Genomic DNA, 16,353 nt, shown 5'->3' on the forward strand with positions numbered 1-16,353 from the left:
AAAAGAAGGGGAATTTATTCCCTATAATTTTGTTCTTAGTTCTCTTGAGCTTTGAAGGATAACATACTGGGTGATATTTTCCATCCTGGGAAATCTTTGATTCGATGGAAGCTGAAAAAAGTCTACAGGAGCTGTATATGCTCACAGGATTTTAGAATCCAGCCTGCTTTCAACCATTAAGAGAAAAACAAAGTGGTAAGGTTCTAGCTAAACAAAAGGGAGAAACATAAGCATAGATGCTGGTCTCTTGTTCAGACAAAGGACATTTAAATTCTTTTTCTCTAGCTTTGTTAGAGGTCTTTCTTGTCTCATTTCACCTGCACTCTGAAAATACCAACATAAGTTGGTAGACACTTGGAAATCAGTAGTTTCCAAGAGAAACAACATGTGAGAGAGAAGAAAGAAGGGGTGTTTGGCAGGGAAAACAGAGGTGAATATAATAGATCGAAAGATTAGGAAGATGGAAATTTCTTATACTTTATGTGCTTTAAAAAATTCTATGACCTCCTTTGAGAGATGAGGGTGACAATAGCAGCAGCAATAATATATTTCAATGTATTTTGACATTAATATTATATTTTAAAATTGTTTTTTCCCCTTAAATTTAAACAGTATTTTAGTGTGAGTTAAATATAACCTTCCCCTCACCCCCTCTCTGTATTATATGTGATAACAGTTCTTCTGAAGATACTGAAAATATTTATGTAATAAAAATTGGCACTTGTATTCCCCTTTCACTGGATTAGAAAACAAAAAAAAAAAAAAAAATTCAGAATAATTTTTACCCTGAGAAAATTCATGTAACATTAATGATTCTCAAAATTAAACATGGAAGTTATCTTTATATGTCACATAAGAGTGATTTATTATTTGAAAGCAGGTACCTGAAATACTCTAATTAATCACCCTTTTTTACAAAATTATTTTCAGTCAACATTCTACGGTACTATAAGGTAGTTGGGGAATTTTTACAGCCTATATTGGAAAGTGTAAACAGAATTTTTATTTTATCTTTTTGTCATCCTTTTCATTTGCGCACCTTTCAATTATGGTTTATATTCTAGAGCATACTAAGATCACATAGGTTAGGATTTTTTCTAGTACTGCTTAGATCTCCATTGACTATACTGGAAACCAGGTTACATGCTTTATCTGTCAACTTTTACCACACATTAAATTAAATGTCACAAATATAATGGAAGTTGCTAAAATAGCGTTGAGGAGTGCCATATACAGTACAGTACAAGCTAGGAAATGTGAAAGCCACCCCTAGAGATAAAATTCTGTCACTTTGTTATTTGGCAGCAGTTAGGTACTTGTAATGAAACATGTAAATTCTATAATTAGACTAATTCTCCATAGAGAATCTATATATAAAAAAAAAAAATCAGATTCAAGATAGATACATAAATAGTGAACTCAGTAAAATACATATTCTTTTTCTGTGTATTTTTTTGTAACATAACATTAATGTGTTTTTTTCTTAATGTTTCATATGAAAAATATTTTGTGAAGGACAAAGCCTGGACATCATTCTAGAAAGGTAGTTGATTATTGGAAGTGAATGTGCAGGAATAGGTCAAAAAAGTTTGTTTGAAACCTTCACTAACTGGAAAAGAATAAGAATAAACATCAAACTTCTGGTATATTATAATAAACCAAGAAAAATTTAATCAACTATGGCAGAAGAAAGATGATGGATGGGTACTGAAATTACTCTAGACTACATGAAAATTGTTATTTGTGAGAAGAAGTGATCTGTTTTAGTCAATCAATCAATATACTGGAAATGAGAGATATTTTCAGGTGCACAGATCCTTCCCAATTCTGAAAGACAAAAATAAATGCATATATCCCAGAACCCTAGAAAACTTAATTAAAGTGCTGTATTTGAAAGAACAAACACTTATTTTCTTCTGCATATAGTCGAGGGAAAGGGAGAGAGAAAACCATCTCAAGCCAAATTTCCCTTACATGAGTTCAGACATTTAGCAAGGCTGTGCTTTTTATCAAGATATCTTTTGGCATTTGTGGCCTAAATGGGGTAGCTTGGAACTGAGATGAAAAGCACATTTAACAATATTTCCTTTTCCCTTTGACTGTCTTTTAAGTGAAGATAAGGGTAAGAAGACCTATGAAGAAATCAGTGAAGTCTAAACATTTTCTTGGGGCCAGGATCTGAATCACTAATCCTATAACACTGTAGAACTCAAAAAATTTCAGGAGTGGTTAAATAATAGAGAATGTCAATTAAATAACTGGTGTGGAATGTCTACTTAAATGGGGTATTTGCAAGTCCAATATGGAGGGGATGTTTGGAGGATATGATACAAGATGATCCTTATTTCCTTATTTTTTCCTCCTTACACATTCCAGGTCTTCAAGGTTGTCATGATGCCGGAAAATGATACCCACAATCATGAGTTCATCCTCTTGGGATTCCCTACCACCACAGAGCGGCAGGCTCTATTGTTTGTAATTTTCCTCACTCTGTATTTGTAGACTGTCCTTGAAAACACAGTCATCATCACTTTAATCAGAAGAAATCACAAACTCCACAAGCCCATGTACCTTTTCTTAGGCCATCTATCTTTCCTAGAGACCTGGTACATCTCAGCCACTGTTCCCAAACTGCTGATCAACTTTTTGGTGAAGAATAAGAGCATCTCCTTCACAGGTTGAATGACCCAGCTCTATCTCTTCATTGCCCTCGTCAGTACTGAATGTGTTCTTCTGGCTGTCATGGCTTATGACAGCTATGTGGCCATCTGTGACCCTCCTCACTACCCAGTCATCATGAACCACAGAGTCTGTACACAGCTGGTCATGGGCTCTTGACTGGTTGGCTTTCTGACATCTGTGCTAAAGTTTTTCTTCATTTCCCAGCTCTCTTTTTGTGGCCCCAGTGCCATCAACCACTTCTACTGTGACATCAGCCCTTTACTCAACCTCTCTTGCACTGAGCAGTTAGTTGCAGAGAAGGTGGACTTTGTTTTTGTCTTGCTTATTCTGTTGATCCCCCTCTCTGTCATCATAATTTCTTACATGTGCATAATCAGCACAATTTTGTGCATTCCCATGGCCCAGAACAAGAAGTAAGCCTTCTCCATCTCTGTTTCTCACCTGGCTGTTTTAATCATCTTCTTCTCAGCCACCCTCTTCATGTATGCCCAACCCAGGAGCATACACTCCCTGGATCTCAACAAGCTGGTTTCCATAATTTATGCTATAGTCACTCCAATTCTAAATCCATTCATTTTCTGTCTGTTGAACTAGGAAGTAAAAGACACTTTGTGGAAGGTCTTGTGAGTCATGGGTGCTCTCACCAGAGTTTCTGGATCTCATCACTAATATAATACTTTGAAGATAATCTTCCAACTGAATTTTCTGAATCCTATGAATATCTAATAAGACTTACTTTCATAGAGATTAAGATTATGATTTTGTTTAGACATCAGTTGTTAAGGATTGCTTTTCCTGAGTCAATCTGTGTGTTAAATTAAAATCAATGAATGCTAACACTGTGTGAATGTAAAAGAACGTGTTTCTACTGAACAAATGACACATCATTCCTGACCACATTGCCTTCTCTTGATGTATCTTTTTGGTCTGTATCAAAGAACAAAACTGCATTCTGACCTTAATCCAACATAATATGAAACTGGGATTCAAAGAATAGTTATGCCAACTTTCTTCACGGGTATTAGGATGGGAACTTCAGTAATTCAGATAATATCAGTAATTTTAGATAGCTGTTATAGAAGAACATCAACCACCTCTGAGAAGTTCCGGCTTCTCTTCATTAACTTCAAATAGAACTTTGGGAAGTAGCTGAGATTTACAGAACAAACCTTTACTTTTGGGGAAGAGAGTTAATTTCTATAGTTTCACTTCCATTTTAAATGTTAAATGAGACTCCTGATTTTCAAGTGTAATTTTCCTCTGCTTCTTCTATATTACATGAGGACATGTAGGCATTAAGAGAACAATTGGCTAAACATAGTCATCTAACAGCCACAATTTACAGAGACTCTATTGCCCAGAGCTTCGTGACAATAATCACCTCTTAGATACTTAGGATGGGAATTTACTCAAGGAACGATCCACTATGACCCATGTGGACATATACCATTCTAGTCCATTTGTTCAGGGAAATAGAGATTAATCCCCAAAACAGTTCACAAAGTACTTAAGAAGCATTACAAATTATAATGCTTATATATTAATGATTTATAATGCTTATAGACCTTATAATGTCAAATAACTTGGGCTTATTCCTGTATAGCACATACCTTAAGAATATAAATTAATTTGCAGGCTCCCTTTTGGAACTAATTAATTCTCTCTCACTCACAACTTATTAGGATCTGCTCCTCATAAAATGGATAAAACTATTTTATTTTTGGCTCCTTCCTCAGTGGAACAATTGAGTGTGGAGTTTTTCAAGAGTTTCTGACATGCTATTAATTTCATACCATGAAAAAACATTTTGGAAGGCTGCAGCAGAGCCTTCACATTTTTAAAATGTTTTGAACTAAGCACATTCAGGCAAAAAGTAAAAATATCACTGTCTTCAGAGTTGTAGGGAGACCTGGGGCTTCTTAGAAATTTAGAACTACACCTATCTATCCAAACTCTACTTGTTCCTTAACTGAAATTTTTCCGAATCCCCTGTGCTATTTCTTAATCGTGCTAATTTGCATTGGCTCTACTAATTTATTCTCAGAATTTCCCATCATACATTGTCATTCTTGATCTCCTCATTCTTACTGTCCCACATCACAAAAAAAGAGGCAAGCATGTCTGCATGTGTATGTGAATTTTGTTAACTTCAGAATCCTGGAATCATAAAACAGTTTAGGTTCAAAAGGACCTCTGGAATTCCAACATCCTTCTCAGAGGAGGTCCAAATTTGAAAGTAATTCAGCTTGCTCAACTATGAGGTTGAATTTTTATTATCTCCAAAGAGATTTCACAAACATTGTGAGCACAAGTTCCATCCTTTCTGTGAAAATAGAATTTCTTTATATCTGATAGGAATTTCCTGTGTTCCAACTTATTCTCTCTTTCCTTTGCTCCTGCCACTGGATACCTCCAAGAGAAGGCTGTCTCCAACTTCTCTACCACCATCCCATCACCCCACCTAGGGAGCTGTAAACAGTGAGGACTTCCCTGGGCCTTGACTTCTTAAGGATAAACAAGCCCTGGTCTCTCATTCTCTCCCCGTATGTCTTGTTCTCCAGATCCTTAACCAACTTGGTGGTCCTTCACTAGTCTCACTCCACTCCATATGTCACTGCCTTTTTTATCCTGGGGAACTTTGGACAGTATACACTATTACAGACTAGGGTCTTGCAAGTGTTTAATAAAGGACAAGAATCTCTTCCACCGTTCCACTGACTACAGTCTTAGAAATACAGACCATGATGTGTTTGTTTGTCTTTGCTATAAGGGTACACTACTGGCCCCTGTTCAGTGTGCTGTCAGTCAGGATCCCCAGAAGATTTTCTGCAAGGTTGTTTCATAGCCAGTCAGGCACCAACCTGTCTTGTTGCATGAGGGGACTTTTTTGTCCAGATGCAAGACTTTTCATTTTTCTTGTCATTAGTCTATTTAAGCGTTAGAAGCACTCACTCCAAGACCCCTCTGAAAACCACAGATTTTATCAGTAAGCATAATTTTTCACATGGAAGTAATTTCTGAATTATAACTCATCTTATATTTCCAGATCAAAAAACTCTATAAACACTAACCATCAGATCAGTCCAACTGAGGTAAGAATACTATGAGGGTTGTAATGTACACAGAAGTCCATCAATGGAGCCCACACTGGAGTTGTGATTAGAATTTGATATTGTTTCATGTTCTCTTTTACTCTCTGGATTGTATGTCAAACTTCTGATTGAAATCTTGAAAAGTGCAGACACCTCCTGGTGGGATTTTGAATAAAAATGCGAACATACTGTGATCTGGTCTCATTCCTTCTGGAGGAGGGTAGGAATCACACATATATTCATACAAAACTCTAGTGAGTTTTTCAAAAAGCTGTATCGTCTCAATATTATCATGATTGCTTATTAATGAATCTTTTTACCTAGTGACTTTCCTTTACACCAGATGGGATCAAAGAGTCTGCAGGCAACACTAAGCTGTTCAAGATTCAAGACGCCAGCTGGAGATTAGTGCCTTCTTAATGTGTGTGTTGGATGGGGATTTTCAAGAGAAGAGTTAGGCTCTAAATTGTGTTTGAAATAAGCAGACATTGGGAAATGAAAGGAAAGCAAGCACATTAACATCACATTTATCCTTGTCTTAGACTACCATCTTATGACATGAGATTCTTCTCACTCAGTTTTAGCCATTTAACATTAGTTCTTTCACCCTAATCTGCTAGTAATCAGAGGACACAAATAGCCAAATATGAAAGATAGTTTATTTCTTAAGCAAGATGTTTTAGATATTTTGGGGAACACATCTTCTGGAGGTAATTCTGTTTCTTCAATAATTATAAGAGGAGAGACAACTAGCAATAGCATGACTCATAAACTTTTGGATTGCTGAAGTTATTTGAGGAGAATTTCACAAATTCCATAAATTTCAGCTTTAATATAAGGCATGAAATTTGTGTGAAGGACCTTTCATGTGTCTTGCTCTTTGTTTTTCCCTAAATTTAGTGTATTAAGTAATACAGTGTTAAGCACTGGATCTATAATGAATGCCAGTTATGATTGAAATTAACATGTGGCTAGAGCCATGAAATGAGCTCATATTTCCTTTGTGGGATTCATGTACCTAATTATAGGGACAGGATTCAGTTGCATAGTCATCTAGTGTCATCTTGACTCCTAGAGATAATTGTAGCTTCAGCTGAAAAAAATTGTGCAGTGATACCTGAAAGTCCTATGAAGATGTATTGAGACAGAGACATATAAGAAACTAGAAAGCAACATTTATACAACTAAATCTTGCACTAGATGTTAGCAAATTTATCTGTTATCATCACAACTACAAGTCTAAATTTTCATTCTAGTCAATGGATATTTGATCAACAGTCAGTGATGTCTAAAGTATGAATCATCTGACTAAATGTGGTAGCAAATTCAGTTGCTTGCAAATAGGAATTTAATGTCATTTCAGATGCAGTAGGTCATCCAGATATGCTCCACAAGAGTGTAGGCATACTCTAGGTTGTGTATGAAATCTTCCAATTTCATATGGAAGTGACAGGTATTATCAGGAATCCCAAACAGTTTGGGAAACTGAAATGAGTCCAAGATAGATGTCTACTTTTTGATGAGATGAATGACTCTATAGACTCCACTGATGGTACTGACCAGGCTTTAGCTGATTATAACAGCTGAGACTACAACACGTCCTCCACTACTGTAGACCTAGAATGGGACTCAAGTGACTAGTGTAGCTTTGGATGATCTTGGGTAATTTGTTGGCTTACAGCTGTTGAATTACGAAGAAAGGTGTCTTCTACAGGTCTTGTATTATATGGCAGCCTCATACACGTCTCATATAAACTTGGGTGCTTTGGGCCCCAGGTATTTAATTTTAAGTATTGAACTACTCTACTAAAATTAAACATGATGAATCCTCATTGTGTATTACTGAGTCTAGGTTCACTTTGTGGTTGGAGAAGATAAATACTTCTTTCCAGGACATATTCCATCTCATCCTAAAGTATTTATAGTATTATAGACAAGACAGAACAGAACAAATGACACTAGATGACTGTGTAACTGAGTTTTATTACCTGACACAAAATGAGTTTGTAGATAAAAACATTCTTATTACATAACCTCATAATTTCCTCTAAAAAACATACTGGTTTAAATATTTTATACAGTCATTCCCTGGAGCTGTTTATGACTGTTCATTACCTGTACTGGGATGCTAGGATGATTATGCTTATAATTCCTTCCAGTTATGAGATTACCTGAAGTGGAATAACCTGGAGCCACTCTCTTTCAGTCTAGAAGAGTGAGATTTATCTTTGCTGTATTTATGCATCCAGAAGTGAAATGTGTATAGATAATATATAGGTCTAGATTTTGAAGTCATTGACAGCAAATGAGACCCTCCAGGGCTATGGAATTGGAAATAATGCCAGTTGAAGCATATTGTGGAAGTGATAATTTCTCTCTATTGAATGTTAAGGAGGACTAGACTACTTGATTTCAAATAGATACCTATACTGTGCAATTACAGTTATGATAAATACAGCCTATAGATGGGATTTATCTTACCTTATTTAAAAAAAAGTCTAAAAATTACCTAAGTCTATGCTAATCATCTAGACACTCTAAAACATTAATCAAGAAAAACAGGCAACTCCCATGCGTGATTTATCTCATCCTTCAACAGGTATTTAAGATAAATTAGATTAATTTACCTTTGAAGACTTTTATCTCTCCCTGTTACTAGACAAGAAACATAGCTGAACAGTTCAGACAACTACTTGTTAGATATCTAAATCCAGGTGAAATAAATTCTACTTTATTTGACACTGTTTCATACAAGGTAACTGGTATCTATGTTCCCCCAGTAAGCTTGGAAATCTCAAATTCCTCTCATAAATCTTTATTATAATTGAATAAAATTCATCTGGAGGTAGTGAACAATGTCAGACTCTGTACTAGGTACTAGGTTGAATGGTTGTTTTGTAACGGGTCAATCCTTTCTAGAGCACAATTCAAATAATTTGTGTCTTAACTGTTTTCTTTGAGATGAGATAAATCCTACTTAATGCCCATTTCTCTTCATTGTTTAAGTTAAGACAACTAGCTTATACAGGTACAACCTCATGACAGGTCTTTAAATGTGGGATAATTAGTATCTTCCTTGTCATACCTGTAGTGTCAGGAAAGACAAATCCTTCCAATGGAGTCTGAAGGCCTAAATCCCTTTTTCTCTGCTGAGTAAGATAGATCATTTTGTTGTATGACTCATACTGATTAAAGGAGAAGCCTCTGAGACTATCTGTTTAATGAGCAGTTGCCCACCTTGTTCAGCAATTTCATCAACAGCTTTAGTCAGAAACCTTTGAAAAAATAAGTCATCAATATAAAGAATGTTGCTTATTTGCTTAATCTGTTTCTGGCTACTGGAAAATTACCAGACCTTCTGTTTTCAGAGTTAAGTTTGTTTGGTTGTTTTGGTTTTTTTTTTTTTTTTGTTTTTTTTGTTTTTTTTTTTTTTTTTAAGATTAATGACAAATACTGTTGCCAAGCTAGGGAAGAGAGAAGAAATAATTTGTTTCTTTGATTGGTCCCGCTGGAATTACAAACCAAATGCATAGATGAAGTCTTCAGGAAAGTGAAGAAATAATAAATAGATGTTGTGACACAGTCTCTGTGAACTTCAGACAGTCTATTCAGTGTTGGTACTAGGATTCAAATTTGTAAGTGAAATAAAAGTATTTGTTAATCTAGTATTTCTTATAAATATTAATAACATTCTGTAAGTCAGCTAAGTAGTATATTGGCTAATGAAGCTAGTAAAAAAAAATGACAGAAAAGATGGGGTTTAAATTAAATCTTCTTAGTGAGAAGCCACACAGTAAATCTTATTTCTCACAGAACATCCGTGAATTTTCATGCAAAGAATAACAAAGAGAAGCAGCATATTTCAACTGAAGATAATTTTTGTCAGTATCCCTTCCCTTCCCTTCCCTTCCCTTCCCTTCCCTTCCCTTCCCTTCCCTTCCCTTCCCTTCCCTTCCCTTCCCTTCCCTTCCCTTCCCTTCCCTTCCCTTCCCTTCCCTTCCCTTCCCTTCCCTTCCCTTCCCTTCCCTTCCCTTCCCTTCCCTTCCCTTCCCTTCCCTTCCCTTCCCTTCCTTCCCTTCCCTTCCCTTCCCTTCCCTTCCCTTCCCTTCCCTTCCCTTCCCTTCCCTTCCCTTCCCTTCTTTGGCAACAACTTCCCTAGTTTGTTTGGGAACAAACTAGCAAATTTCTCAAACTTCTTTGAAATTATGAGACAGTGTAGGGAGTTTTCAAATTGAATTTTGGATTAAGACCACTCTTTCTGGACAAATGGACAGAAAAGCTTTATTTATACTTATCATTTAAATTATGTTAAAGTTACAGCTTGAATTCTGACCTTTACTGAAGTTTCAACTTTACAAAATAATAATGCATTGGTGATAATTATGTAAATGCTGAAATTGCTGCTGATAATATTTTGTTATTTGAAGGAGTATCTATGGTGACTGATTTTCTGGCAACTGTTCACAAATTCACAAATAAGTTAATTGTAGAGTTTAGAAAACTACTAGACATAATAACAGATAATTCCCTCTAGAAGGTCAAGGAGAAGTTAGACATTATGTCACTGAAAGAATTCAGAATTATTGTTATTTAGTTCTAAATACTATGTCTTTGAATACTTTAATAATTAATAAAACTAATATTTACAGCAGTATCAACATTAATATTAATGACTGCAGTGTGAAAGAAATGTAAAACAACTGTAGAATGAGAGATAAAAGGAGAGAGAGAAAAAGGTATTATAATGTATTATAATCACTAATAGTAAGTCATTGATGTCATTGTCTTTACAGAGGTAGATGGGAGACATGGAGGTGAGCAATCACAACCTGGTCAAAGAATTCATTCTCCTTGAATTCTCCATTGGTCCTCACTTGCAGATTATCTTCTTTGCAATATTTCTCATTGCATATCTCTTAGTTTTAGTAGAAAATATTATCATCATCCTGACTGTCTGAACAAACTATAACCTCCACTCCCCTATGTATTTTTTCCTCAGTAATTTGTCCTTCCGGGATACCTGGTATGTGACAGTCACACTCCCCAAGACAGTGCTGAGCTTTGTGTCAGAGACAAAGCAAATCTCCTTCATGTGATGCATGACACAGCTGTACTTCTTCCTCAGCCTGGGCAACACTGGATGCCTCCTCCTGGCTGTCATGGCATATGATTGCTATGTTGCCATTTGCAAGCCTTTCCGTTACTCTACTATAATGAGACACACTGTCTGTGTCTACCTGACTATGGGATCTTGGTTGAGTGGTTTCTTAGTTTCTGGATGCAAAATATTTTTTATCTCTCAGATAACCTACTGTAGACCCAATATAATCAACCATTTCTTCTATGATGTTTCTCCTCTCTTGAACTTTGCCTGCACAGATATGGAAAGAGCTGTTCTTATGGATTTTGTGGCTGCCTTATTTATTCTCTTGATGCCCCTCTCTGTAGTAATCCTATCCTATACATATATTATCTTCACTGTCCTTCACATTTCATCTGTAAAAGGTTGCCAAAAAGCCTTCTCCACCTGTGCCTCCCACCTTATAGTGGTCATTGTTTTCTACACGACAACCATTTTCATCTATGTGAGGCCCAAAACATTTCCAGTTCATGACACAAACAAAATAGTGTCTGTTCTCTATGCTGTTGTTGTTCCTCTCTTCAATCCCATCATTTATTGCCTGAGGAAGCAGGAAATCAAGGATATTCTCCAAAAGTTCTTGTTCAGAAGAAGAGTTTTCTTGCAGAAACATTAGCAGGTTTAATGACAGAAATGAAGAGATTGTATAGGTAAGAAAATCATATAGAAATAATTGGATTTTATGATTAAGTCACTTCATGAAAAGCTCTGGTTTGTGCCTCTGAAGTTGAAGCAAAATAGTCTAAATATTTTTTTCTTGAAATTTGGAAATTACAAGGAACTGACTGATATGAGCGAGACAGACTTATGTATGATCTTCTGTCATTTTGAGCCCCACTAGTGACTTGTTTTAAGGAAATAAAAAGCTAAATGTTGTTTTAAGGGCAGGAGAGATGCCATTAACTTTGCTTTATCAGTCAGATCTCCTATACAATCAATATATAAATGTTTATACAGAAAGACAAAGTTAGGCAAGATTACCTGAACTTTTCTCTGGAGGACCTTGCATTCCTTCACTGAATACATGAGAAAATCATTCCCATTTTGTCTAGCTGAGAGTGAGAGCTACCCTAACTTTAAGAACAGTTATCTACATGAAGACAGAATGAACAAGGCCAGATACCTATAAATTATGTGAATTTGCTGTTGAAATGATATCTCTCTAGCCTAGCCTGAAGCAATTACTTCTGGGAAAAGAGGCCTGAGCTCAGATTTGAGATTCAAAGGGAGGGGATGCAGCACTTTAGGTCTCGTGGAATTCCTATTGTCTCTTGAAGAAGCTGGAAGATGATGTTTGTGCCTGTCAGAGCTATATGCTGGTTGAGGATTTTTGTCAACAAATTAAGGAGCTATGGGAGGAAGTCAGAAAACTGTATGAAATTAGAGATGATAAAATTGATTGAAAGAATCTTCTGAAACTGTAGATAACAAGAGCATGAACCCCCCAACTCTACAGAAGGAGGGAGAGCCATAGTGAGTTCATGTCAGATTCTGTAATAGAAGCTTGGGTAATGAAAGCACCATGACACTAAAGGCTGGAAGCTTGTGACTTCTGTCAAGAGGAGGAAGGCTCTTCTCCCTGTAGATATACAACTACAGAATGGTTTCAAAGCCCTCAAAATATATAAGTGGCTGAATAATCTATCCAAAGAAGAATCAGTGCCATCTGAGCCTGAAACATGCAGCAGTAACAGAAGGATGTGGCAAGTCACAGTAACAGGGGAAGTCCGCTCTGTGGGGCATAGAGGCCTGACCTATCAATCTGAGGAGCTATCTAGAAAGATCTGATGCTTGCCAGTGGCTCAGTTCAGAGGATGATTTGGAGACCCTGCTGTGGTGGCTTAACCTTGGCTGGCTGTCAGACACACACCAAACCACTCTTTCACTCCCCTTCCTCAGCAAGAGAGGGGGATAAAATAAGATTAAAAAGCTTATGGGTTGAGATAAAGGACAGGGAGATGATTTACCAGTTACCCTCATGGGCACATCAGACTTGACTTAGGGAAAATTTATTTAATTTACTTCCAATTAAAAATAGAATAGGATGGTGAGAAACAAAGACAAAAATAAAAACAACATCCCTCTACCCCTCTTCTTCCAAGGCTCACTTCTTAACTTCCTAACTTCACTTCTTAATTTCTGACTCTTCTACCTCCTGCCTTCCAAATGGTGCAGTGGTATGGAGAATGAGGTTGCAGTCAGTTCATAATATTGACTCTGTTGCTCCTTCCTCATACTTTTCCCCGGCTCTATCATGGGGTCCCTTCCACTGGATACAGTTCTTCACAAAATGGTTCAGCATGTTCTTCTGCACAGTGTAATTGTCCATCAGGAACAGACTGCTTTAACATGGGTCCCCCATTGGGTACAGTTCCTGTCATAAACCAGCTTCAGCATGGGCTCTTCATGGGCTGCATCTTCCTTCAGAGCATTTCTACCTGCAGCAGTCTGAGGTCCTCCATGGGCTGCAGTGTAGTTATCTGCTCCAACATGCTCCTCCATGGGAAGGAGAATCTCTGTTTTGTCCATGGAGTACCTCCTCCCCCTCCTTCTTCCCTGACTTTGATGTCTGTAGGGCTGTTTCTCTCACATTTTTCTCACTCCTCTCTCTCAAGTCTGCCACACAGTGTTTTTATCCTTTCTTAAATATGTTATCAAAGAGATGCCACCAGCTTTGCTGATGGGCTCAGTTTTGTGCAGCAGTGGGTCTGTTCTGGAGCTGGCTGAAACTAGTCTTTCCTCACAGAGGCCACCCTGCAGCACCCACCACTACCAAAATCTTGCCATGTAGATCCAATACAACTGCCAAGTTTGTCCAGTCCTTCCAACCTCAACAGTTCTATGATGCAATGATTCTGCAGCCTCAGATACACATAAGTGTATACATAAGTGAACATAAGTTCATAGTAAGTATGTGTAAGTATATACACAAGTGAATAAAAATATATTTTAAAATTCTTCTAATAAAAAGTTCATCTTTATTTTGACTGTTTGACAACATTTGACTCTTAAATATTGTAGATGGTAATTCTGTTCTTGCTAGGTGGCTCAGAATGCCTAACTTTCATTCTGTTCATCACTCATCCTTTTTAGAATAATCAGGCTCTGCCTGCATTGCATAAGAGGAGTTACAGACTCGGGATCAATTAATTCCACAAGCTTTTAACTACTCACCCATGTATTTCCCAAGAAGACAGTTGCATGGCACACACACATCACTTGTCTGCTCCACACCTGTAAGTTCACCATGTTAGTAGTCACTGTGAGCATATTAGTGCTCATTTCCAATTCCTTTTTTTAAATGCCAGGTGGTAACTTCAAGGTGTAATCCAGCCACAGAAGATGAAGCTGTTCTGCTTTGTCTATAAAGGTGGTCACAGAGGTTCCTGCATTTCAAATCCTTATCTCCCTATCCTGGGACCGGAGAAGGTCACAGAACACAATATGGATGAAGGCTTGTGGTTCTAATTCCAAACTCAGATGGCCTATTTTAACCAGAGACAGTCAGTTAGAAAGATTAGTTTGTTCCTTTTGAGAATTCCCTCACTATCATTACAGATCTCTGACAGTGAAAGCAAGCCAAACACATGATATGATTGGAATAACAGCTTTATTTTCCTGCACCAGACTGTACTGATTAAGTACAGGGCTGTTCAACATATATCCCAGAACAACCCTAATGATGTTGTTTGCTACCCCTCATAATACCTTTTATTCCATTTCCTTTCTCCAAATAAGCAAGTCATCCTTATTTATTTTTTTCATTATTGCTTTAGTTTTGTTGATTTTGCAACCTTAGGTAACTACATCTTTTTAATATGTGACACTGCGTAAGCTAGCAGCTTTCTCTTGGTATCTTTTAATATCTTTCACCCTAGGGAAGTTCCCAGTGCTCCCCTTTCGCTGCCTTAGAATCAGGTGTCGTGGTTTGAGCTCAGAGGGAAACTGAGCACCATACAGCTGCTGACTTCCCCTTTCCCCCCCAAGCAATGAGAAGGGGAAAATAAGCCAGGCTTGGGATTCAAGATAGGACAGGGAGGGGCAAATCACACATTATGGTCACAAGCAAAAAGCAGACTCATTAGGGGAAGAAAAAAAAAAACATAAATTTATTACAGACACTAACAGTAACACTTAACAGAGTAGGACAGTGAGAAGCATTGCCACATCTTAATAACACCTTCCCCCCACCCCTCCCTTCTTCCTGGGCTCAGCTCTGCTCCCGATTTCTCCACCGCCTCCCCCAGCAGCACAGGGGCAGGGAATGGGGGGTGCAGTCAGTGCTGCCGCTTCTTCCATCTTCAGTGGGGGCAGCTTCTGGAACTTCTTCCCCCTTCTTCAGCATGCTTCCCCTCTCCCAGGAGGCAGTCCTCACAAACTTTCTCTGACATGAGTCCCTCCCATCGGTCACAGCATTTCCCACACTGCTCTGGTGTGAGACACCAACTTTCTCTTACTTGAGTCCATCCCACTGGGCTGCAGCCCTTCCCAAGATGCTCCAGTCTTCCATACCCCCGTATGCTGCAATCCTCCCAGCACTGAACTACAACAGAGGCTACTTTTTCCCACAAGATTCCAGACTCCTTCAGGTGCATTCACCTTAAATGTCCATATGAGGCCCCTCACAGGCCATAAATCAATGTCTGCTCCACCATAGACCTTCATAGGTGGGAGAGGGGAACCACCCTGTCGTCTCACCACAGGGAAGTGGTACAGAGAAGTGTCTGCTCGGGCACACCTCCTTCCCGTTTTTTCCTCCACTCCTCCACTGACCTCGGTGTTCACACAGCTGCCACAACTCCTCCTTGCAAGCCAGGGTTTGGCTGGTCTCAGCAAAACCCCCAGCATCACACAATTGATAGGAGACGTGCTGGAACTTGTCGGCCACAGACCTTGGAAAGAATAAGATAAGAACTTTGTGTAGGAGGAACAGGGGGTGTTGACTTGGTGTTTGTGTTAAGATTAGGCGCTGTGGAACAGATGTCCTGTAACTGGGAATTATTGTTTTTGTAGGTAGGACTGTTGCAATTAGAAAGTAAAAGTTTAGGAAAAAGTCTTTAGCATTAGCTAATCTCTGAATGCCTAATGTAGAATGTAAGCCAATAAATCTTTGGCATGCTTCAAATAAACCAATTAATGTGTAATACACTATCTAGGAACTAGTATAAAAGTATGTGAAGAATCATAATAAAACAGACACTTTGTTTGCATCAAGCTGCATCCTGTCTCTCAATCGCGCACCTCCTCACATGTCTGACTCTTCCTTACCATGTCTCTTCTTAAATACATTATTGCAGAGGTGTAGCTGATTGGCTTAGCCTTGGTGCAGAGGTGTAGCCAACGGAGCAAGGGGAGCTTCAAGAAGCTTCTCACAGGGGCCACCCCTATAGCCCCCCTCTCCTGCTACAAAAAAAAACCACCACTCACTCAAACCAAAGA

At 38.0% G+C, this 16,353-nt stretch overlaps 1 protein-coding gene and 1 pseudogene across 1 annotated transcript; both read left to right on the plus strand.

Moving 5' to 3' along the window:
• The first annotated feature begins 2,391 nt into the window (after positions 1 to 2,391).
• Positions 2,392 to 3,309, plus strand: LOC104358642 (annotated as a pseudogene).
• A 7,264-nt stretch (positions 3,310 to 10,573) lies between these two features.
• Positions 10,574 to 11,530, plus strand: LOC104358653 (olfactory receptor 6A2-like). The gene is given in 1 exon segment (XM_032987360.1): positions 10,574 to 11,530. A coding segment is annotated over 1 exon segment (957 nt).
• The last annotated feature ends 4,823 nt before the right edge of the window (positions 11,531 to 16,353 follow it).

This window comes from Tyto alba, unplaced genomic scaffold, assembly GCF_018691265.1.
Source record: "Tyto alba isolate M040663 unplaced genomic scaffold, T.alba_DEE_v4.0 Super-Scaffold_12, whole genome shotgun sequence".
NCBI classification, from domain to species: domain Eukaryota; kingdom Metazoa; phylum Chordata; class Aves; order Strigiformes; family Tytonidae; genus Tyto; species Tyto alba.